The sequence below is a fragment of the Neltuma alba genome, unplaced genomic scaffold (assembly GCF_004799145.2).
Source record: "Neltuma alba isolate B1F8T4 unplaced genomic scaffold, ASM479914v2 tig00006027_pilon, whole genome shotgun sequence".
NCBI lineage: Eukaryota > Viridiplantae > Streptophyta > Magnoliopsida > Fabales > Fabaceae > Neltuma > Neltuma alba.
The window spans coordinates 1-22,927 of NW_021634324.1; the positions used below are offsets into that span (position 1 = coordinate 1).

General features: G+C 35.0%; 3 protein-coding genes across 3 annotated transcripts; all 3 read right to left on the reverse strand.

Moving 5' to 3' along the window:
• Positions 1-821: 821 nt before the first annotated feature.
• LOC114749386 (nucleolar protein 14) lies at positions 822-9,798 on the reverse strand. The gene is made up of 15 exons (XM_028937895.1): positions 9,543-9,798; positions 8,974-9,295; positions 8,606-8,740; positions 7,955-8,105; positions 7,464-7,528; positions 7,250-7,309; positions 6,953-7,165; positions 6,740-6,868; positions 5,725-6,429; positions 4,085-4,277; positions 3,796-3,989; positions 3,176-3,280; positions 2,319-2,458; positions 1,454-1,732; positions 822-1,343 (listed from the first exon to the last, which is right to left on the reverse strand). Exons 2-15 carry the CDS (start codon positions 9,184-9,186, stop codon positions 1,079-1,081), a joined length of 2,847 nt encoding a protein of 948 aa, XP_028793728.1. The 5' UTR covers positions 9,187-9,295; positions 9,543-9,798; the 3' UTR covers positions 822-1,078.
• A 2,383-nt stretch (positions 9,799-12,181) lies between these two features.
• LOC114749388 (universal stress protein PHOS32) lies at positions 12,182-13,647 on the reverse strand. The gene is made up of 3 exons (XM_028937897.1): positions 13,246-13,647; positions 13,030-13,130; positions 12,182-12,613 (listed from the first exon to the last, which is right to left on the reverse strand). The coding sequence occupies exons 1-3, from the start codon at positions 13,562-13,564 to the stop codon at positions 12,329-12,331; spliced, it is 705 nt and encodes a 234-aa protein (XP_028793730.1). The 5' UTR covers positions 13,565-13,647; the 3' UTR covers positions 12,182-12,328.
• A 2,459-nt stretch (positions 13,648-16,106) lies between these two features.
• LOC114749387 (pentatricopeptide repeat-containing protein At1g08070, chloroplastic-like) lies at positions 16,107-18,295 on the reverse strand. Its single transcript, XM_028937896.1, has one exon. It carries the CDS (start codon positions 18,096-18,098, stop codon positions 16,482-16,484), a length of 1,617 nt encoding a protein of 538 aa, XP_028793729.1. The 5' UTR covers positions 18,099-18,295; the 3' UTR covers positions 16,107-16,481.
• Positions 18,296-22,927: the final 4,632 nt, after the last annotated feature.

Consider the following 22,927-nt stretch of genomic DNA (forward strand, 5'->3'; position numbering starts at 1 on the left):
CAAAACCTTTGTCGGCTTCAATTTCAAACAAGTGAAACAACGGAAAGGAAGCTTCGAGGAGATTAGACGGTTCAACATTGTTGATCTGATAAAAGTGATGGTCAGGGAGGCGGAAAAGATTTTTGTTGCAAGTTTTACACAAATTAAATCGTGGTAAACCCTTTAGTAGTCCGCTCGTTTTATGCTTAGATACCTTCCCAAGTCTACTGTTCCATGATACCATCAATGAGCTTTATTAATTCATTGTCTTTGTAACGTCTCTCACGATATGTTAAAACTGTGCACTTGTCGATTGGAAAGAAAATTCAGAGGTGAGAATTAAATCTAAAATTTTGAGTAAATAGCTTTAGCTTAATGTATAATTTTTCAATTTCTGGATTTTGTAGTAATCATTCATTGATCGTAGACAATCATATTTTTAAAACATATCTCATGTCATTTGTTGACTTTACTATTACCATGAAAACTTTTTATAACTGTAGAATCTTAAATGTTGTGATTCGCTTTAGTTGTTTCCCTTTTCACTTCTCGGTGCATATAAGACCCAAAAGTGAAAAAACTGAATTTATTTACAAGAAAACGAATTGATGAGGTGAGGCATACCCAAACTATTGAAATTATGTCTTCAATGTTTACTAAAAAAGTTTAATGACTGCCTTTATACTGTTTCTTCAACTTACCTTCCGTTAGATTTGGATATTTATGCATATAAATAATTAAGACATGGAATTTGCAAATGACATGCGTCCGACATTCTTCGGTGTAACGCATTTCAGTTATATGTATCTTGGGGACATGGTTCTCTGGTTTTCTGCTATGGGTAGAACTAAGAACTGCGAATGGCCATTTCTCCCATTTCAGTTTAAAAGGAAAAATGTTTCCATAAAGAACATACACTTGCGCGTCAACTACAAATATATAACTTGCATGCATACAAAATTATATGTTGACCCTCTCCTCTACCGGAATCTCGTAAAAGGATGGATTTCTTTTATATAAAGTTATCAAAATTGGTTGCAAATTAATATAATATGATTTTACTAATTACCAACTAATATATCAAAATCATAAGCCAGGTTCACCTCCTCCTCTTCCTTCCTTTTCCCAGTTGTCCAGATTTAAAAGCATGCTCTTGTTCTTGAAGGAAAGCCTTTGCTCTTCCATACTTCTCTGCTCTTTCTTCATTTAGTAAAGCCTTCTCTTTGTCCCTCACGTCATACAAGAAAGTACTGTCCTTTCTTAATTCACTAGCAGCCCTCTTAGACTCACGTTTCCATTCTTTATACAATTTCCTCCTTTGGGCTCGTTCACGATCTGGATCATAGTCTCTACCCTTAACAAAGCTGCATGGCATATTTGACATTTAATAATTAATAAACGCTTGATTTGTGCCCCTTTTATAATAAGCTTGTTTAATATCAAAACCTGAGCAATGAACAGATATAGAACTTACTTCTCCTCAAACTTTGGATTCAACAGCTTGATTGGTTCTGGTTTTTTCTTCCGCATTTGAAGTGGTCGCCTTGTAGCATGATGTTCATCCACTTTCGACTTAATCAGCTCAGCAACATCTTTAATTGTATCACGTAGTGCATTTGGGATGTTTTTCTCCTTTTCTACTTGACTTAATGACGTCAAAACTGGTAAAAAGATTTCAGGAAATGAACTTAAGCTGTCATAGATATTGACAAAGCCTCGTAGAGTTTCAAGAACTGCAACCAATGCACTCGCCCTGTAATTAAAATAGTTAAGGTTAACCAAGCTATAACCGTTACCGACAAAAGAAAATATTAATATTCAACTTAAAGCAGATAAAAGAGATTAATATTTGCATGATCTAGCATACATGCATTATTTGCGATTATATCTGCAAGGTCAAATCGAAACGATCAAATGTTGACAATGCAACTCGTGCCCAAAGACATTGGATTCTTAAAAGAAAGCATAATTATATATGAAAGTGAAGATCTAGAAAACCTAGAAAATGTCTAATGATGCACAAAATTGTGTAGTAAAGAAAACATGGCGCTTTAAGCACATTTAACCCCTAGACTATAACCTAATTACAATATTAGTATCTAAACTTCAAATTTAAAACTTTGCTCTCCCTAAACTTGCTGAAAAGTGAGACCGTTGTCCACAGACTGAATTTAATGTTTAATAGCACATGTTGAGTAAAAGACAAACATCCCTTCAAATGAATCTAAGTACTCTCGACAGTCAAATGTTTAAGTTCGACAGATGGTTCAGGGGACAAAATGTTGTTTTCAAGTTCAAATACCAATATCGTATGCCATCATCATAATTGGATAGTTTACCTGAAATCATCTGAAGAGAAGAAAGAAGAGTCCTCTGGAGTGTCAATCATCTTTATGAAATTCAGAGGACTAATCTCATTTATCGCCTCTTGCATGCACAAGAGATGCTTGGGAGCTTTCAATTCCACAAGTTGATAAAACTGGAATAAGACAAAATAGTCATTAAATATGCACCCACGAAATTCGATTACCTTCTCGAAACTTACAACACATCTCAAAACCAAATAAACACCTAACTTAGGATGCAGCTAGGTTATAGATGTGGTCAAGATTTTACGTGTCTGTTTCTCAATGGAGCCGGTATGGGACACACTTTATTGGAAAAGTTAATGATTTCCCTCAATTCTTTTAGTGCTATTTTGAATACAAGAATACAATTCATGTGATTCCTTGAATTATAGTTTAATCATTTCTGTGTTTGGACTTGTAATCTTAAGACACATTGCTTGAATCGCATCTCAAAGAATTAAACGACCCTTTTTCCTCACCTCCCTAATTAAAAACGACCCTTCCTAAATGCAGAAATTGGATTGCTAATTTGCAGAAATAAAAAAAAAAAAAAAAGTAAAGTTAGTTATTTGTAAAAATTTGTAATGGTTTCTCTAAGATACTCATTTAACCGTTTGCATGGAAAACTAGTCTCATTAATGGAAACCTTCTTTTGATATGCATAATTAACAAGGATAGGTTGGGAAAACTTGTCAATTTGAAATGCAATGTGGATTGAGTCTTACATTTTGGACCAAAACAAACCCCCAACTAGCCTTTATATTGGACCCGAGGGAGCATATCATTCACACATATTTTCAGCATTAAAGTATGCTTCAAATTGTAGTCAATGAAGTATGAAGTCATACCTGTGAATCTTCATCCGAAAAAGATTTTTTTTCAGTAGCCATCACCAGCATAGTTCTAAGAAAAATTATGGCTTCAGGACAGAACTTCCGCGACTGTTTAAATATCTGTAATTCAAATTAAGTACATGAGCAAGTCGCAACCGCAATAATTGCAAAAAAGGTCAAGAAACATCACTTCAGCAACTCAATCATTATGGAAGTATACTGTTAGAAAATAAAAAGAAAAACAAAATGAATAGCAACAGAATTATTTGCATAACTTCTAAAAGTTTAGGCAAATTTAATGTGAAGTGTTAAATATTTGAGAGGTTATTTGCACGTAATATAAAATATAGGGGGTCACGTATAATTTAGCCAAAAAAAAGTTTAAAGGGTTAGTCTGACAGGAAAAGTTGACAACATTCAGATTATAGCACCTTTTAAGAAAACCAACTCCAGTTCTTATTTAAACTGCCTAGCTAAAATAACTATAATACAATAATCATCAGCATTCAAATTATAAAACACTAAGATCATGATAAAATCAAAAAATTTTACACCAGAATATTTTGCTGATGTCAAATACAGAGAGCACAATATAAAGGCGACAAATGAAACATCTTGCTTGAAGATATACTTACAGAGAGAAGCATGGAGCATAAGAAAGCACCAATGGCAGCATCCCGACCAGACAATATTGGGCAGCGCATCAGATATTCACACATCAATAGTATTGCCAGTGTCATAACTGGATGCCGAAAGTCAGTGCATGGAAATATCAAGGACCACAAGCGCAAAAGAAACAACATCTTGGAAGAAGGCCAACTGCTACTTTCTGAAGAACAAGAAGTGTCACAACAAGCATCTAAGGAGTTCACGTTCTTGTTAATTGGCAACACAAAATATGCAACCATTACATCTAATTCTAACCTGGGTTCTTTAAGCTCTGAACCAATTGTTTTCTCGCCCTTTCTATTCTTTGGCGAGCACATATTGTAGCAAAAAATGGAATCTCCATGCTCATTTCTATCAATGGCTTCCCCATCAAATTTAGTAACTCAAAATTCAATGGCTTTTTATTTGCCATAACAGCAAAATACTGCAGCAAATTGCCATAAAATACCTGGAAAGAGAAGCCATGTCATAAATATTGACTATATAATGAATTTTCTAATAATTGTGAATCAGAACTTCATAATAAATTATTCAGAACAGCATGTTATTGCCCAAGTGTGCAAAGTTAGTCACAGTGCAACCTCAGATGGTAGAAGAAGAACAGCCTCAAGAAAATGTATCACAACCATAAGCTATCCCTTTGCATATCCATAAAGGACAACCCCTGTCCTATAATAAATTACTGAATCTTGGTAGGCAAAAATAAATTAACTCCCAAAGATGTGGCGAGATCTGTTACTCTGTTCTAACAATAGACTTAGCCAAAAAGCTTTAATTTGCTCATCTTCCACAAAATGTGGTGCACTGGTTTTGCCTTGGATCACTGAAGAAGTCATAGGCTACCCATAAACCTGTCAATTTTATCTCAACTAGAGATGAATCCATGGTCGTCTTTGTTGAAAGTCACGAATGAAGGCCCATGATACTAGACATTTTAATATTTAATATCTAGAGTTTAATGCTTAATATTTAATATGTCTTATCTTCTAGAGTGATTATATAGATTTAACCTAGAACTATTAGAGCTAGAGGGGCAGGCTTCTAGCCTCAAAAGCTCTATTTATACCTCTGATTCTGAATAAAATCATACAAATCCAGAAACTACATTCAAAGCTCAGCTGTTTTCATCAGTCTTGTTAAAGTAACCAGGTCTCTGTTAGGGGAACACAATAACATGCTTCAAGACCATAAACGTACAGATATTTACTATAAATAATGATGTAAGCACATGTTAAAGAGCATAACAAGTCTCCGCTGGCCTATTCTATTAATAAATTAGTTTGAACCACCCTATAGTGGCTTCCTTCAAGAAAGCATACACTGAATCAGTTAGCAGAAACTTTTTAGCCACTACACCACAGACTCTAGATGAAGTCCATTGATACCTTCACATGCAAGTGTCAGCACTAGCACAAGCATGAAACACAATATGATGGATAGTGGAGAGGAGAGGAGAGGAAGAAGAGATCAGAGAGAGGAGGAAGATGCTAAAGCTAAAACTGAATTAGTGCACTGAGATTGCTCAACAAAAAACATAACTAGATTTACAATTAACCCCCTATATAGAGAGCTAGGCCCCTGAATCTATAATGGCTATATTCTATTAACGACTAATAACTCATTTTTTGTTAATTACAATTTACACATCGGTTTAAAATCCATAGGCTGTCATATCAAATTTATAAAGTAATGTTACTCAAGCGATGAAGCATAACCGTTAAAAGAACTAAGACTAACTTTGCAAGTCATTGTGCAAACAACATTAGTGTTCGAAAAAGAACTACAAAGCTGAAATTTTCCAAGAGCTTCCCCTCTAACTGCTACTAATGAGAGAAAACTAGTAATTTGATACAAGCATACCTATAATTATAATGGAAAAGGATATATTTACGTACTTGCATCTTTTTGCGGTTTTCTGCAGCAAGTTTGATTGCATTGCTTGCTCGGATTCGGTTAATAACCATGACAATGTCAGAATTTGAGCAGTTATCAAGCAATGAACATAGTTCTTCAAAGGTTTTAGGAGCTTCAATTATATAAGGAATGTCCGACTTTGCTGATGATTTTTTAGCCCCTAAATCCATCTTGGAATCTGAATAATCCCCATCCTTTTTAACACTCTGTACATTATCTTTTGTCCTTGCCTTTATAAGAAGGGTAGTATCCATTTTCTTCTCAGCCTTGACTCTATCATGCTGCTCTGCTTCTTTCTCTTTCTCTTCATCATCGTCACTATCTTCTTCTCTTTCATCCTCTAAATTTGGCTCAATATCCTCATCATCACTTTGTTCCCAATCCTTCAAAGAAAGATTATTTTCATCTTCATCAGGATCCTCATCAGAACCTTCATCCGCATCTTCAGAGCTTTCAGAATCATCAGAAGCATCACCATCCTCACTAGCAGAATCTGCTGCATTTTCTCTTTCAAGGATCTCATCAATCCAGCCCTTTTTTCTCACAGTTTCTTCATTAACAGAAAAGGAATCACCGAGGTCATCCCCAGAGAGCAACTTTGGTTTGTCTTCTTGTGGATTTTCTGAATTTCGATCATCTTCATCACTTGAATCCTCAGCAGCAGTCATCCTCTTCTGTCTCTCTTCCTGAAATTATGGTGTTGATACAGGTTAAAGAGATTAAATAGTTGAATCCAGAGAACAAACACGTCCATGGCAGCCCATAAGATATTGCCATAGACTGATGTCACCCTGGAATCATATCAATGCTAAGAATAAACAGCACAATGTTAAAAGTCATCCATTTTTAAAAGGCAAAGACAATTCCTGATACAGTCAATTCAAGTTGAAGAGTCCCTTCAAGAAATAATTTATATAAAAGCCAGCATTGCCAAGCACAGGAATTGATTTATATATTAAAGCCCCACATTGCCAAGCCTAAGGAATTTATAAACACCTCTAATCGCTCCAAGCGTTCTCTTTCCTCTTGAGCAATCTCTTCTGGAGTCTTTGTCCTGTCTGAGGGGCGAGCTCTAATTTCCAAAGCCAATTCTTTGACAAGTTTGTCATAAGCATCAGGTTTTTCCTGCCATGAAGAATAAATAGGATATTAGTATGTTACAACAAGAGGAAGCTCTCAGGGCATACAAGAATCCTCATGAATAGGTACCTCCATAGGAGTATTTATCTTCTGAGTGCCAGATAAGCTATCTTTGTTGCTAGGTTCAATCGTAATACTCTTATTCACTAGAGCCCCCAAGGAATTCATCTTCCTGGGTTCAGTCAGAGATAATAATGCTTTAGACTGAATTAAAGCAGTAAATTTCTGATCCAAATCTTCCAGCAACTGTTCATTTTCTTCCTTTTCTTTTGCTTTCTGGGCCTGGAACATATTAGAAGAAAAAAATATGTGAGCCTATATAGATTATAAATAAAGCAAGAGCCATCACTAAAGAAAATTGCATACCTTGAAAAATTTGCTTTTTGAGATAATTTCGTCCATAACCTCCTTCTTGCTTTTATGTTTCTGGAGGTTATAAAAGTATTCATTAGAACCGATGCAGTTGTAAAGGAGGTTATACCTTGAAAATGGCATATTGAATACACATCACCTCTCATATGCATAATGCCTTCATAAGAGAGAAAAATGCAATAAGCTCAAGAAGAAAAGAGGGTCTTACATTTGGCTCACCCTCTTCTCCAGAAATCCTCGTATTATTATTAATATCAACTACAGATGAATTGTCTGCAAAATCAAAATGAAACTCATGCCATCAACATGAAAGCTTAAGACATAAGATTGTAATATACCCCCAAGAATAAAATGTAATATCCAATGGACGTATAGCATCTACCCTGAAAAGAAACAATACTCGTAGTAAAACAATATTAATGCATAATTTAGAGTTAGTTGAATAAATATTTACATGATTATGAAAATGAGATTTTAAAAAAATGAACCCAAATTGTTATGAAATTGTTTTGTGGTCCCACTTTAAATTGAACACTACAATGAGAAGAAAGCAAACCTCATTAGGGGTCACGCCAAAGGTTTTTAGATTTGTCCCCTTTTGTAAAGCGTGTTAAGGGGGCACCAAATATACAGGTGAAAACCACTTTCAATTATTAACACCCATCCAAGATAAACAAATGTCAAACAAATGTTACATACTCTCAGTTTCACCGGTTTCAACAGCATCATCATCATCAGAGACCATTTCATCCTCAAAATCATCTCTTTCCGGTATTTCAAGACCCTCGTCATCATCTTCTTCTCCGTCTGACAAGTTATACTTGCTTTTCTTGTTCAATTTTGAGCGCAACTACATAGTCCAAGATAAAATTGTTAGAAAAGGACTACAACTCAATGAGGATCAGGATTTGAGCAAGCACAAGAGATTCCAGAAGCCTCCGCCATAGAATATTTTTAGATCAGAAAATAATACTATAAAGTACACTGGGAGCATAAGCAATATGCACAGAGCTACTTGTTAGACAACAAAGATAATTCACTAAGGCAAAACATTTTGGGCAGGGATAAGAAAATTTTGGCCCAAAAGTTTGAAGACGAACGATGAGCTCCTTTTACAATTATAAATTATAAATAAAAGAAATAACAGAAAAATAACATTAGTTTCCATAGGGCTTCGATGTTAGCAAGATCATGTTGGCAACATAAAACATGAAAATTCGATTATACAACATTTATTTGAAATTATCCATGTCCCCAAATCGTTAAGAAAGAGAAAGATACTTCCCAAAATACAATGCCTAAATGATCAAACTCATGGGTTTTGTAACCAACCCAAGGAAAAAGAAACACCTGGAATTCACGCTGTGATCTCAAAACAGCTTTGCCAAACTCATCAAGATCTTCATTTTTCTCTCCAATTCGCTTATCCACAAACACAGACGACTTCCCTCTCTGCTCATACTCCTTCAGCAGCGTTTTATTCCTCTACCAAGCCAGAAATAAGATAAGTTCACAACCGCAATATAAAACAGGAAAAAAAAAAAAAAACCATAAGACATGATTTCTCATGCTTATAGATACAGAGTAGCAAACAAAACGTTTATTCAATTCACAAAAAAATGCATTCCGATCAAGGAATCCACAAGCACTCCTCATGAGAATATCTAACAAAACGTTACAATAACAATAAAACAGGAAAGTAGTGAGCAAGCACTAACTTTCTCAATGCCACGAGAACGAGCCATGCCAACCCGCCGTTCTTCGCCTTTACGTTTCTTTCCCACTATGTCAAATTTTCTTCGAGACCAAATGGTCTCAAAAGGGTTTTCTTTGGGGGCCTTAACCTTCATGGCTACAACATCTGGAGCAACCTTGTTCTTCTTCTTGCTCTTTTTTGGGGTACCACGTTCCCGATTCGATGATTTCCCCATTGATGAGGGTGTTGGAGAGCACAAGGCTTAGGATTTTTGCGTCTGTTATAATAATGAACTCTCTGTCGCGTAAAACTTTCTCTTTGCTGTGTATGGTGTTTGGCACACCCTATCAAAGGTAGAGAGATGAGTATAATAACAGTTCACCATGAGAAAGAAATATATACTCTAAGACACAAGGAATGTGAGTTGCTAGAAATCATCATAATATAAATAATAGCTCCACTTTCATCCGCAGGCCATATGCAGGATCAAAAGAGTACGCACAAAGCACTATGAGATAAAACTAAAAAAATTTGATTCTTCTTTTTCAAAGTAGTATGTAACCCCCTCTTCTGTGTCGGACAGCACCTTACCTCTTCAAGCTTCAATGGTAAGGCGCACTAGATGACGGCAACAAAAGCAATAGATGTTGAAGATTTGTTCCACGGCAGGACGACAGGACCGGGTGCCGGCAACGCACACTAAACGCAGCAAACGTACAACAATTACCACACACACCCCAGACTCGACGACGACAGAGGCAGGGAGCAAAACCAAAAGTGGGAAACATGAGCATACGAGGGCACAGGCAAAACGCGGCCAAGTTTTTGGTTTTCAGAGGGAAACCATTGCAGTTGTTCTGGTCTTCTACTTTTGGTTTTGGGCTTCTTACTTTTTAAGTTTTGTTCCGGTCATTCCACCTAAATGGTTGGCAAAAAACTTCATTTCGGGTCCTGGCTTCACAGTGGGTTCCCTTCCAAAATGGGCTTAAAAACTATCCAAACTGGCCCGGACAATTTGGTCCAGCTCGATTTTCAGAACATTGGGCTTTTTGTGGTGGTAGAACAATTTGTCTATCATCTCCTGTAAAAAAAAAAGCCTTTATGCGATCGGGTCTTTACAGTGTCATTGACTTGTTGTATTAAAACTCACCACTGGTAAGGGAGTTGTGTCCCTTATCCATCGCCTCTGGGGTTCGATTCCTGGAGGGATGGGAATGGGGCAAATGTGTTTGGAAGGATCGCCTCCATCTTGGGCCTGACAGTACCTGAAGGATTAGTCATTGGGCTTACTCCGATGGATACCTTGGTGGAAAAAAAAAAAAAACTCACCATAAGCCACCAGGAGGTCTTATGAAAAGGATTAGTCCCTCGTAATCTGATGAACTAAGTTTGAATCCCGTTGAGGTATGACAAAGATTTTATAAACAACTTTCATGAGGGAAAAAACTTTAATATCAACTTATTAAAATTGGCTTTTTAGCTTCTCTTATGGTGTCATTTTATTTAGTGAAAATTATTAATAATAGGTCTCAGAAAATTAAATATAGACAAGTTCCTGAATTTCATATAATTCTAATAGGTTTTAAGGATTGAGTGTGTGTATAAATTTGACTTGTAATGACACAACTCAAATTATAAACATTAAATCTCTTTAGGCTTTTTTTTTTGGGACTTATTAATACTCCTCCGGTCCTAAATATAAGACCCTTATACACACTGTATAAGGGTCTTATATTTAGGACCGGAGGAGTATTAAATAACTGATTCCATGTAACCAACAGGGGTTGAGTCTAGTAGAAGGAGTTAGTCCCTCACAGTGTGACGAACTAGGGTTTGCGTCTTCACTGGGAGAGGTACCCACGTTTAGTTTAGATTTTTTTTGTTATGGCTACTAAAGTACAAATATTACCAGCTCTAGTTTAGATTTTTTTTAATTAGTGAGTAATTTTTTCTTTTATTTATACTCTATCTAAAAATAACAGTTTAATTGTAAAGAGATCGTGTAAAAAAATTAGTAAAGAAAAAATATGTATATATTGGAAAGATAAAAAAATTTCGGTTTATTTGGTTTTGATGACCCTCATACAAATGACACAGTGCTATTATAATACTATATAATGTTTTTCATAAAATCATTGCGTGGATGAATCTCCTTTTTTCTTTTTTGTGGTTGCTCAATCTAATGTGGCTGAATCTTATACTATAATTGATTATGATATTAGATTCTAACCACTGTTGTACTTCCAAATATAGTACATTTATGTCCAATTCTTCACAACGCCAACTTTTAAAACCTTCCAGAAATTTTTAACAAAAAATTGGATGGTAAATTTCTTCGGAAGGATCAAACAAAATAGCAATAAAATAGCTTCCAGTGTTCTTCATCTGCTGGGCCAAATTCAAAACAGAGCCGGGAAAGGGGCCCCTTGAAACAGTCCTCCATGAAAATCCTTTGGCATGAAACAAATTCCAATGGTAACTTAAAACACACCGAATTCTGATCGCTGTCGGCCCGGTATACAAGAAGTCCTCCCCCCCCCCTCTCTTTTTGGAACTAAAACTAAATAAGAAAACCAAATAATTTGGGTAATACTGAACTTGAACTGAAGTCCAACTGAAAATGTGTTTGGATTAGCTTTTTAAAAGTAATTTTAAGAGAAAATTCTGTTTCGATTTACGTAAAAATACTTTTTCAAGTACTTGTAGAGTTTTCCAAATACTTCCTAAGCCTCTGATTATATTAGCTAACGTTGAACAGGATTATCTAAACTATCAGGTTTTATACACAAGTTTATATCTAATGATAAGAATGTCTTACTAGTGGGAGTTTGAGAAACTTAAAAGGTACTTAAGAAAGTCTTTTCATGTAAATCACAATAAAATTCCTCTCATATACTTTACCTCTTATACCGTGAAAATCTTAATCTAAACACCATCTTATAGATGTACTCATTTACATTTTACACGCACATATCACTGACGTGGGGATTGAACCCCACCTTTGGTGAGAATGGAGCCTTCTTCTTTGGCTCAACGATCACGTGCCCTGAAGGGGCTTAGGGGCCCTATGAGCCTTCCCTCTTCATCATCCACAGTGGCCTACATAATGACATCTGATCACTTTCCAATTCCATTCATCATCATTATTCTCAAGACACTTTATCATTTACAAACACTGTAGATTACAGACACACCAGTATGGTTTAGAAAGGCTTTATAGAAACCTTAATCTCACAGTGAATGTCTTGCCTTCCTTTGACCAAAAGCATAAAAGAAGACAACACCAATGGTAATACCCAAAAAAAGAATATTAAAAAAAGAAAAGAACTCTTTGGACAACAAATCTGCAGGATGGTTATTGAGATGATTGATTACTATTAAGCTAAGAGCCAAAAATCCTTGTGACGCTTAGTGGTGATCATATAGCCTCCAGCTTTCTTGCCTTTTCTTCTCACTGCGATTGCCATGCAATGAGCATTCTGTATGCAGTACTCCACCACGCCGCCGGCGACGCGGTGGCCAGCCCACATCATCAGAAGACGCCATGTCGTGGACCTCTTCTTCTGCCCTAAAACCAGAAGTGATACGCCTTCTTTTCTTGCTTCTTCCACTATTTTTGGGCCCTTGTCCTTCCCTTCCACTACTACAATCTCAATTTGTACCTATCAGAACCATATAATTCTCATAACATTCAATCATCGCATGAATTGATTAATGTGTGCAAGTAAAGGAACATCCATGCTAAAGAAACAGAATTATATTGTACATATCTCTGACACGTGGGCTTCACTCCCTGACTAAAGTAGCATGCTTGTTTCATACAACATCATTAAAAAAGCTTTAATCTTTACCCATATTTCAAAGATGAAAATCACCATGCTTGAATGGGTCTTATTTGCTCTGAATAGAAAAATTTTGAGCCTTGGGAGAGACAAGGCAGTATTCTAACAATCTGGGAGCTCCACCTTTTGCAGGTGGTAGTGAAACAATTAGATAAAGTGAAAACAAGTTGAAACTTTTATGCTTTTAGAACGTTGAAAAACAAGGGGGCTGTGTGGAATAAGAGGAGTAAACTCACTTCAGGTCTCTTGACGTGGCACATATTCTTGAAGGAAGAGACAAGTTCATAAGCTCTTGGATTTGGAGTAGTAATCTCCTTGCTGGACTCTTCATCTGAGGCTGCCATTGCCATAAACACATGAACCACACATGGGGTCATTCTCAATCTTTAATCAAATAAATGAGGTCAAAGGGAAGAAGAAGGCAAGATACTACAATCTGTTTTGGGTCACACCTTGTTTAGAAGGCTTAGTCACATGAAGAAGTATTATCATGTCCTGGCTCTGAACTGTGTGAGTGAGTGCCCAGTGCACAGCTCCCTTGGCTGCAAAACTAGAATCAACCACAATCATGATTTTCCTACCAGCAACAACCCCATTTTTCACCCCATCGCCGGATTTCTTCTCACAATCTTCACTGGAATTCTCGTTTTGAAGGTCAGTTTTGACGGCACTGGAATCAAGCTTGGGTTGTACAGGCGGGGAACGGACACGAGCATGAGGCCGGATTCTGTTGAGGCAGAAGCCTGGCAACTTTGTTCCTCTCTTGCCCATTTCTTCAATCACCTTGTGAGCAACAAGGCACCAATGCTTATAATAATGAGAAGGAACATAGAGAAAGAGGAATCAACTAACAATAAGGACCCCGATGAGGCGGGGGGCAAATTTCTACAATATTTTGGCCTCGAACATGGTACAATTTGTGCTCTGCTTTCTCTTTTCTTTTTACTTTTTCTACTAATCATTTTTGGTCCTTTTGTTTCTTTTTTATTTGTTTTTCCTCCTTGTGGGGGTTACCATGTCCCTGATGATCGTGCCTCTCATCAAACAGTAGGCCCATTCCTCCTCTTAGACCAGCTCTTTGCTTCACCTGTCACCATTTTCTCGTCACAGTTCTATGGAATTCTTCATGCCCAGTTCAAAACTAAATATTCTCACCCATAAATTTTTTTCCCCCTGAAATGGTAGTCTTATTCGCTTGTTCATCCAAAATTTTATTGTTAAAACTCTTCTAAGAAAAATCTAATCCAAATCAATAAAGATATTATCTTACTAGTTTTTATATTATTTTCACAAGAGTAAGATAAAGTAGATTTAGCAGAGAATACTAATCAAAGAATATCATCAAAAAAATTCTTTAGGTATCGCCTTTATTAGCACTGTGACCATTTTAGACGCAAATGAATAAGCAATCAATGACATTATTAAAGTGATATTCTTCTCTCAATCTGACACCTCATTAGAGGCTTCTTCAGTGATTGACTGCAAAGTTCCCCCATTTCATATCATTACAGAATGTTTCCTTTTCTCTTCTGCTTTTTTGCTTTCATTTGTTTTTATCTCTAAAGCAGGGAATGGGGCATAGGTTAACAATGATAAACCATGTGAATTAAAAAAAAAAAATTGCTTTGCAGTTTCAATACCATCAACAGAAGAAATTAAGAAGACCTCATTTGCAGCTTTTAACTCTTCTTGCAGTAGCAGTATCCTTCACTCCAGGCTTAGCAATTCTGTAGCAGCTGAAAAACGTTAACATGATGGCTTGCCATTTCTCTTTTGCAATAATCTTTCTGTTTACGCCAAAGGCTCATCATATTGGTTATGTTCATTCAATTGCTAACTCAACTAATACAATGATGTTCCCCATAAACAAAAGGGCTCAAGAATGATTAAATATGCAAAGCTGAAATAATATCCTAGACTTTTTCTTCTTTAGATATAACAGAACTTCAAAAGCTACTGTAGCTTCCAAGAGACTGCATCATCCATCTTCAACTTTAGCTTCCCTTGACGAAGTATCTTGGTGGTCTCACATATTTTCTGGGTCTTTCGGCTGGATGACGTGTTCTGAGAATGACATTTTAGTTTTCTTAGGGTCGTTAGAATGGGGAACTTTGGACCTGGGGACCTGTGATCTGCAAAAGACAGTCATATTTCAGATTACTTATAAATACTTGAGAGTTTGATGTTTCTTAGGATATATATCTATATCAGTGTTCAATTACTTCTTGCTTCTTACGTCCTAATATGTATTAATCAGCTAATCCCGCAAGTCATATGTCGTTTACGTGGCATTGCTCTGGGTTTTGGCTGGATCTTTGTGGTCCTCCTAAGACTATGACTGGTCATTTTCTAGAGTTGAGTTTTGGAATCCTAGGCTAAGATGTTTGATGATGAAGAGTCATAAGTAAAATGATGAGTGAATTAAACGAGATTCACCTGTGGCATGGAGTCATCAGGGGATTAAACAGATCCATTTTTAATGCAAAATGTGATAAAGTTTGGTGATAAATGCTGGGCCGGTTCCCTTAAAACACCAAAATAAATAGCCGAGGAAAAGGAAGAACATGAAAGCAACTAGCTAACTTCCTGTTTGACTCTTTTTAAGGTGGAAAGATCCAAATGACTTGAATGAAGGCAAAAGGAGATTCTCCCTTCCTGAACGAGATGACCCACTTTGAATAGAATGATTGTGCTGTTAGGTAATTAAGAAGAAAAAGAAATCTGCTGAGACTTCAACTAGTTTCTAATTATCACTATCGTTAAGATGTCAAATCCACCCTTTTCCCCACAAATTTTCCCTTGATAATCGACCAGCAAGCCAAAGTGAAAAGTAATTATTTATATTATTATGTACAGATTTCTACAGTTGTTTTCTCGAACATCTGAAGTAGGAAAAGGCCAAAATTGGAAAAGAACAAGTGAGATTTTTATTTTAGTAGTTTAGCTGGATTCTGAACTCCCACTTGATAATGCAAATCCACAACTGGATCCAAGGTTCTTCCCCCGTTCTGTTTTATGGGCTTGCTGATATTGTGTTTGACATTTTTTGCCATTCTCATAAAAGACGAGTTGCCCTCTCATCAATACCTTCGTATAAGTTTTTTCTTATTTTTGGGTAAAACTGTTCATTGTGAAAATAAATTCCGGTTACAGTACACTATGCCTATGAAATAATCTAAAGCCTATAGTACGAGGCTCGCGTTCAGTTATTTTCTCTATGTCATAAAACTAAGTAATGAACCAAAGCATTAATAAATAGTTTCATATTTAATATAAACTCATCGAAATTCTCTGATGAATTTAGCACTAGCAGGTTATCTATTAGTAGCCGAGAATAAATCTAAACCATAGTCACCCAGTTCCGAAACAATAGCCAGAGAACTTTAAAATAGAGAGTAAGCCCTATGAGAAAAACTCAAATAAATCATAGAATAATATAAATTTAAGGTTTAAATAAATCCTAACTAGGATAAGCAGTGGGATCATGCTGCCGGATTTCCAAAATATTAGTCACTGGAAGTTACAAAGGCGCAGGGAACAATCATTTCAAAATCCTGGTACAGTGCAGAGGTGGTAAGGAAGAATCGATTTAGGCCCGAGAATTAAATTATGGGTGATTCCAGTGCCGAGCTAGACATCTTCTTTAACAATGTATCCGTGCTCACTCATGTGATACCCCTTCCATCATTCAAGTTCCTCGCCCAATTTCTGCTACGTTTGGAACATATCCATATGATCTTAACAGTATAGTCAACCCCCTCAATGTCCTGTATACATCCTCTGTCTCAGGATGTCTCTCATCTAAGGAATAAAATTCAACCACATTATCATTGACCTCAATCACACTACATCCTGGCAATTTCCTGAACCCAGTATCTCTTATTGCAACCTTCAATCGAGCAACATCTTGCCATCTTCCAAGATCCTTATATATGTTGGAAAGCACAACAAAGTTTGCAGGGTTGTTTGGCTCGAGTTCAATGAGCCGCTTAAGAGCCAATTCGGCTAACTCAACGTTCTTGTATATTCTACATGACCCCAGTAGGGCAGCCCATATAATTGAGTCTGGTTTCATGGGCATCTTTCTCACAAAATCCATAGCCTGGTTCAAAAGACCAGCTCTTCCTAGTAAATCAACCACACATCCATAATGCTCAATTTGAGGGACAATTGAATAACAATCCGCCATTGATTGGAAGTGTGAAAAACCATCTTTGACTAAGCCCATATGTGCACAGGCAGCCAAAATTCCAACAAAAGTAACTCCATCTGGTTTTTCTCCTGCGTTCTTCATCTGATCAAACAAACTCAATGCATCAGCAGCATGCCCGTGTACGGCCAGGCCATTGATGATGGTGTTCCATGTAATTATATCTTTTCTATCCAGAGTGTTGAACACAACAATTGCATTTTCTATATTTCCACATTTCGCATACATGTCAATCAAAGCATTTCCAACAAACAGGTTTCTTGTAAGACCAATACTATCTGCATATACATGCACCCACTTACCCATATCAAGGGCTCCTAATCTTGAACATGCAGACAACACTGTGACAAGTGTTGCATCATTAGGAAGCACATTAGCTTCAATAAGCATCTGTTTAAAAGACTCCAATACTTCAGATAAACGTCCATTGCGAGCGTAACCCCCAATAAATCCATTCCAAGAAAACACATTTCTTTGAGGCATCTCTTTGAACAACTTCTCACAGGATTCAACATCCCCATTAGTCGCATATCCGCACAGCATTGTGTTCCATGACATAATATCCCGACTGGGCATCTTATCAAAAAGTTGTCTTGCTGCCGCCATATCCCCCACTTCTATATAACCCGAAATCATAGTGTTCCACAAGATGATATCACGCTCAGGTGCTAAGTCAAAAAGGCGTCGCGCAGAAACCATGTCATGAGAAGAAATGTACGCATTGATCATAGAGGTCCATGCAACTACATTCCTATCAAGCATCTCACCAAATACTTTATGAGCAGCTCCAAGATACCCCCTAGCTGAATACATATCAATCAATGTGGTTGCCACAAATGGATTTGATTTATAACCTCCTTTCATTACAGAACAATGAACTTCTTCTCCTTCCGTTGTCGCATTTACCTTACCACAAGACCTGAGGACAATGGGAAAGGTGAAGCAATTTGGCAGTGCGCCAGCTCTGTTCATTTGAATGAACAGCACAATGACATCCCAGTAAGACTCATTTTGCGAATACCCTCTAAACATGGCATTCCATAGAGCGGTGTTCCGATCAGGAATTTGATCGAACACCTTTCGGGCATAGGCCATATTCTTGAGTGTTGCACAGGCCGTGATGAACTTTGGGGCAACGTATTCATTATACTCAAATCCATGGGCAGTAATCTGAGCTTGAATCTGGAGAAGTTGTTTATGGGTTCTACATGACTGTAAGAAAGAAATGAATTTTTCTTCGATGATTCTCTGCGGTGGCTTCGGAGCTAGATTTAACAGAATGTTCGCTATTTTCTAGAAGAATGCAACAGGCAGCTTCTCATAGAGGAAAGGATTATGAATCACACAGATATAAAAGATCAAAATCAGCAATTAAGCCAAGCAGCTTCGTGATGTATGTGTGCTGCAAGAGATGAACCCAAAATCGAAGGGCGAAGGGCGGGTCCACGCATGGCAATTCCAGAATTATTTAATTTACGTTCACAAAATAAATTTAATTTATATGTAAATAAAATATAATTATCAACAGTAAATTTTCATTTTATCTTGGGATCCGTTTGAAGGAAATGGAGGAGACGAGAGAGGAAGGAAAATTTTAATAAAAACTTGAAGAAGTAGAGTTAAAATTTTTTGATTAATAATAAAGCGAGCTCATTAAAATTTTTCCTCTCTTCTGTTTTTATCTATTTTTCTCATACTAAATAGACTCTTAGTTAGGAAAAGTAGCTGAGAGCCAACCCAATATACAAAAACTAGATTTGGAGCTCGTCCTAAGTAAATTATTAAAAATAATAAATTAAGTTGATCTATTAACAAATAATTCTAAATTAATTTTAAATAATATTAATTTATTATTTATTTTTAAATTAAAGATTGAATTCTTAAAGTTTTCATGATAATAATAATGAAATTATTATATCCTCTCTGTCAGTCAGGTTTATGTTTAACCTCGGTGTAATGCCATCCCAATCTTATCATTTAGGGGCCAACATGGTACGTAATGTAATTATACATTTGTAAATATTTTTTAGATTTTGAATATTAGCCAATTAACAACATAATAAAATTTAGCTTATCACTAAATTTATTCAAAATTTCGAAATTTATAAATTTCTAAATTTTATAGATCAAATAATTGAGGAGAATATTTAGGTTTAAAAAATATTTAAATTAATTTGTAGAAAGAGAACAATTTAAATTTTTAATGAAATTCATTTAAGAAGTTTGATCATATTTATCATAATTTGTTAGCATGACAAATTATAACGCATTTGAGATGCATGTAGTTATATTTAATTTGATTAATAATTAATTTTTATTTTGATAATTTGTTATGTTATTTCAATTTTATATTACAATTATGTTTTGTTACTATTTTTTTTCACTCTGTTCTCCAACAGATCAAAATATCCAAATCTTTCAATTAAACAACTCATTCATCGTGGAATGACGGAATCAATCAATCTCTCTCTCTCTCACCCTATATATATGTATATATATTATATACATACACTCCAACAAAATATAGATCGATATTAATATATATATATATATATATATATATATATATATCCTGCAACAATAAAGTGCTGCGAGGAAAACGAAAGATCTTCATATCTGCTTACAGATTAATGGGAGCCTTTTGTTCTTGTTTCTGCGCACATGACTCGGGAGTTGCCTCGTCTTCTTCCTTCCCAGATTCAAATCTCCATCATCAACATCCCAACACCACACCCCTTTCGTTCTTCCACAGGGTACCTACTTTACACACACACACACACACACAGCACTGTTTCCCTGTGCTTCCATTATCCTTCCTTAACCATTCTTTGTTTGTTGGAATTCTCTTAATTTATATGTACCTCGTTTATTCCTATACAGATTATCTTGTTTGTACAGGTTAAAAATTTTCAGAGATCACTATGTTTAATTGATCTATACAGTTTGATATATACAATATTATTAGATGATTGCTTTCATTGTACGGAAACCTAAATTCAATTCAAATTCTGATATGGATGGTAACCTAATGACACCAAACGTCTCTCTTAAATCTTCGTCAAGTTTATACATACATGGATTGTGTGTTGAGAATGATTAATCATTAATGTAGGGTTTTGATCAAACTTTTGAATCCATATTTTAATTACGGTCAAAACCTATTATATTGTTGGATTAAGGTGCATCCAGCACACTGAAGTATTTTCTCAAGTGCATCCAGTATCTTAAAGTACTTTGTAGTGCATCCAGTATCTTAAAATATTTTTTTATGTGCATTTAGCACCCCGTAAAGTATTTTTTTTGGTGTATCCAGCATCTCAAAGTATTTTTTTAGTATTTTTTTTAGGTACGTCTAGTCCCAAAAATATTTTTTGGTGCATCCAGTAACCAGGCAAAAAAAATATTTTAAGGTGTTGGGCGCCCCTAAAAAATATTTTAGAGTGCTGGATGTACCACAAAATACTTTAGGGTGCTGATTGCATCTCAGAAAATACTTCAAAGTGCTGGATGTACCTTAACCCTATATTGTTTATAATTATCATATATTTTGATAAATTAAACAAGAATCAATTCAATGCAGCTAATCAATATATAATCAGATTCATTATGCTTCGCTTATATTGATGGTTTGAGAAGGGAAATTTTAGAAATTATATATAAATTTCTTTCTTATAAATTTTAGAGTATATTAATTATACTCTAGTTGTTACGTTTCTTATTAATTAATTTCTATTTGCTATCTGCAGTGTAGTTTAGTAATATGCCCGTTGAGAGTATGGATTATCGCCGATGAAGTAGCGCCAGCTCAACCGCCAGAAGCTGCTCAAATAGCTCAAGGTATATAATATAACTAAAACACATTATTTCATTAATATAATTGGATAATCAGTTTAATTATTTGTTATAATTAATATTTATACACAATGTATTATTTGGGAGTTTTAAAAATAATATATATGTAGATTTGGTTTGGTTTGTTTTGCTAAAGTATGTTTCTAGTCCTTGAACTTTATATAAAGTTTCAATTTAACTCCTTAATTTTAAAAATTATATTTTTAATCCTTTAACCCTTAAACTGTTAATAAAAAATAATGATATTAAGATCTTGGGTATTAATAAAACATTTTTAAATGTTTACATATTAAGTTTGATTTTCAAAATAACTATGATTGGCACAAAAATTATCATTTAAAACTAATAATTTTAAAGTTAAAGGACTAAAAATTATATTTTTAAAATTTAATGGATCAAATTTAGATTTTATAGGACTAAGTGTATATGATGAATATATGTTTTTCTTTTCTTTTCTTTTTTTTTTTTAAAAAAAGAAGAAGGTAGAAACAATATATGTAGATCAGTTGCATAAATCTAGGCAAACTAGGAGGGATTCTTGCTGAGAGGATAAAAAGGATAACCTATACATATATATATATATATATATAGATATATTTATGTACAAATCATTATACTGTTTTTATGTGATCTCGACATATATTAACCACAAATTAATATAAGAGATTGAGTTTTATTTTCTATTATATCAAGTCAAGATATAGTATTTTGTTATTTGAATCTTTATTGGGACGACAAATTTTGCACTAACAAATGCAATAATTTTGAAGGAACGTTCGACTCTGCTGTTCATGATTCTGACCCATCTGAAGAAGAATGTCCTACATGTTTTGAAAGTAAGTATTTATATTTATATACATGTGTGTGTGTAATGTATTACTTGGAATCCTATTCATTAATCCAAAAATGGGGGGGGGGACCTCAAAAGATGAAAAGTAATTCAATATACTTTGAGCCATTAATTAATAACACAGTCAAAAATACAGATGAATTAACAACATTATTAAATTATTATTTGTATTTTTAAATTAAATGACAGATTATACAGATGAAAATCCAAAGATAACTGCAGAATGCTGTCATCATTTTCACCTTCCCTGTATACTTGAATGGCAGCAAAGAAGTGCAGAATGCCCCAACTGTAGACGGGTATGTAGACTCATATACAAATTGATTATTTTTTTCTTAATTGTCATTTACTATATATGACTTTAATTTCTCTAACTATTATTGAGGGCAAAATATAATTTTTATAAACTATCTCTCAATTATCGATTTAGTTCTTAAACCCTAACTTTAAACAATTGTTAACCTTTCTAGTTTATTGAGTTAAAGAGCTACAGGCATTGGATGAATTGTTCCAACCTAGAAACAATAAAAACTAACTTGTTCTAAGTTGAGAAACTATAGGAACTGAATTATTTTAGTTTAAGGTTTAACAAGTGAATTGATAATTAAAATTTTTTAACGTTTACTCTTGTAAGAAAGCCTCATGTATTACGAATAAGTGTTGATCAAGGTGGTAATAGTCTTATCCCTAATAAAGATAAAAACATAAGTTTAAATTTTGAAAAGCGCACTTCTCAGTAGAGGAAATAACATATTAAACGACGCACTGTCACTCGATGAACTCAAATTAGTTGGTTGCTCTGATACATGGTTCATTTTAGAAAGTTAAGATCTAGAAAAGATGCATGTCGGATATGGTGTGGTGGAGTTCCTCTGTGGGTGTGTGTAAAGAAAGACTCGTTATTTGTTAATTCTCCAGGAACCTCCAACACTACTTTAGGCCAACTTCTGTTAGATTAATTTGCTGTTTCTTTGTTTTGATGTTTTAGGCGTTTGTCTTTTTAAACTTTTGCCCTTGCACAAAAAATTTCAATCAAAAGTTATATTATTTTCTCCTAATTAAATAATAACCTCTTTATTCACTAAGTGAACAGCATTTAATTAATTGTTCTCATTGAGTGTAATCTTAAATTTTTAAGAGTAATAATTAATTCTAACTAAAATTCCTTAATCTTGATAAACCTGTTGATCGGTAAGTTCTTATAATGATAATGGAGGAAGTA

What these genes read in the sequence shown, in the direction of transcription:
- LOC114749386 (XM_028937895.1), bottom strand. Translation starts at nt 9,186, where the DNA reads ATGGGGAAATCATCGAATCGGGAACGTGGTACCCCAAAAAAGAGCAAG. An exon ending in GTTCTCGTGGCATTGAGAAA is followed by an intron (nt 8,741 to 8,973) that starts GTTAGTGCTTGC and finishes CTGGCTTGGTAG; the next exon opens with AGGAATAAAACGCTGCTGAA. An exon ending in GAGAAGAGGGTGAGCCAAAT is followed by an intron (nt 7,310 to 7,463) that starts GTAAGACCCTCT and finishes TATAACCTCCAG; the next exon opens with AAACATAAAAGCAAGAAGGA.
- LOC114749388 (XM_028937897.1), bottom strand. Translation starts at nt 13,564, where the DNA reads ATGGGCAAGAGAGGAACAAAGTTGCCAGGCTTCTGCCTCAACAGAATC. An exon ending in GACTAAGCCTTCTAAACAAG is followed by an intron (nt 13,131 to 13,245) that starts GTGTGACCCAAA and finishes TGGCAATGGCAG; the next exon opens with CCTCAGATGAAGAGTCCAGC. An exon ending in GCCACGTCAAGAGACCTGAA is followed by an intron (nt 12,614 to 13,029) that starts GTGAGTTTACTC and finishes TGGTTCTGATAG; the next exon opens with GTACAAATTGAGATTGTAGT.
- LOC114749387 (XM_028937896.1), bottom strand. Translation starts at nt 18,098, where the DNA reads ATGGCCTATGCCCGAAAGGTGTTCGATCAAATTCCTGATCGGAACACC.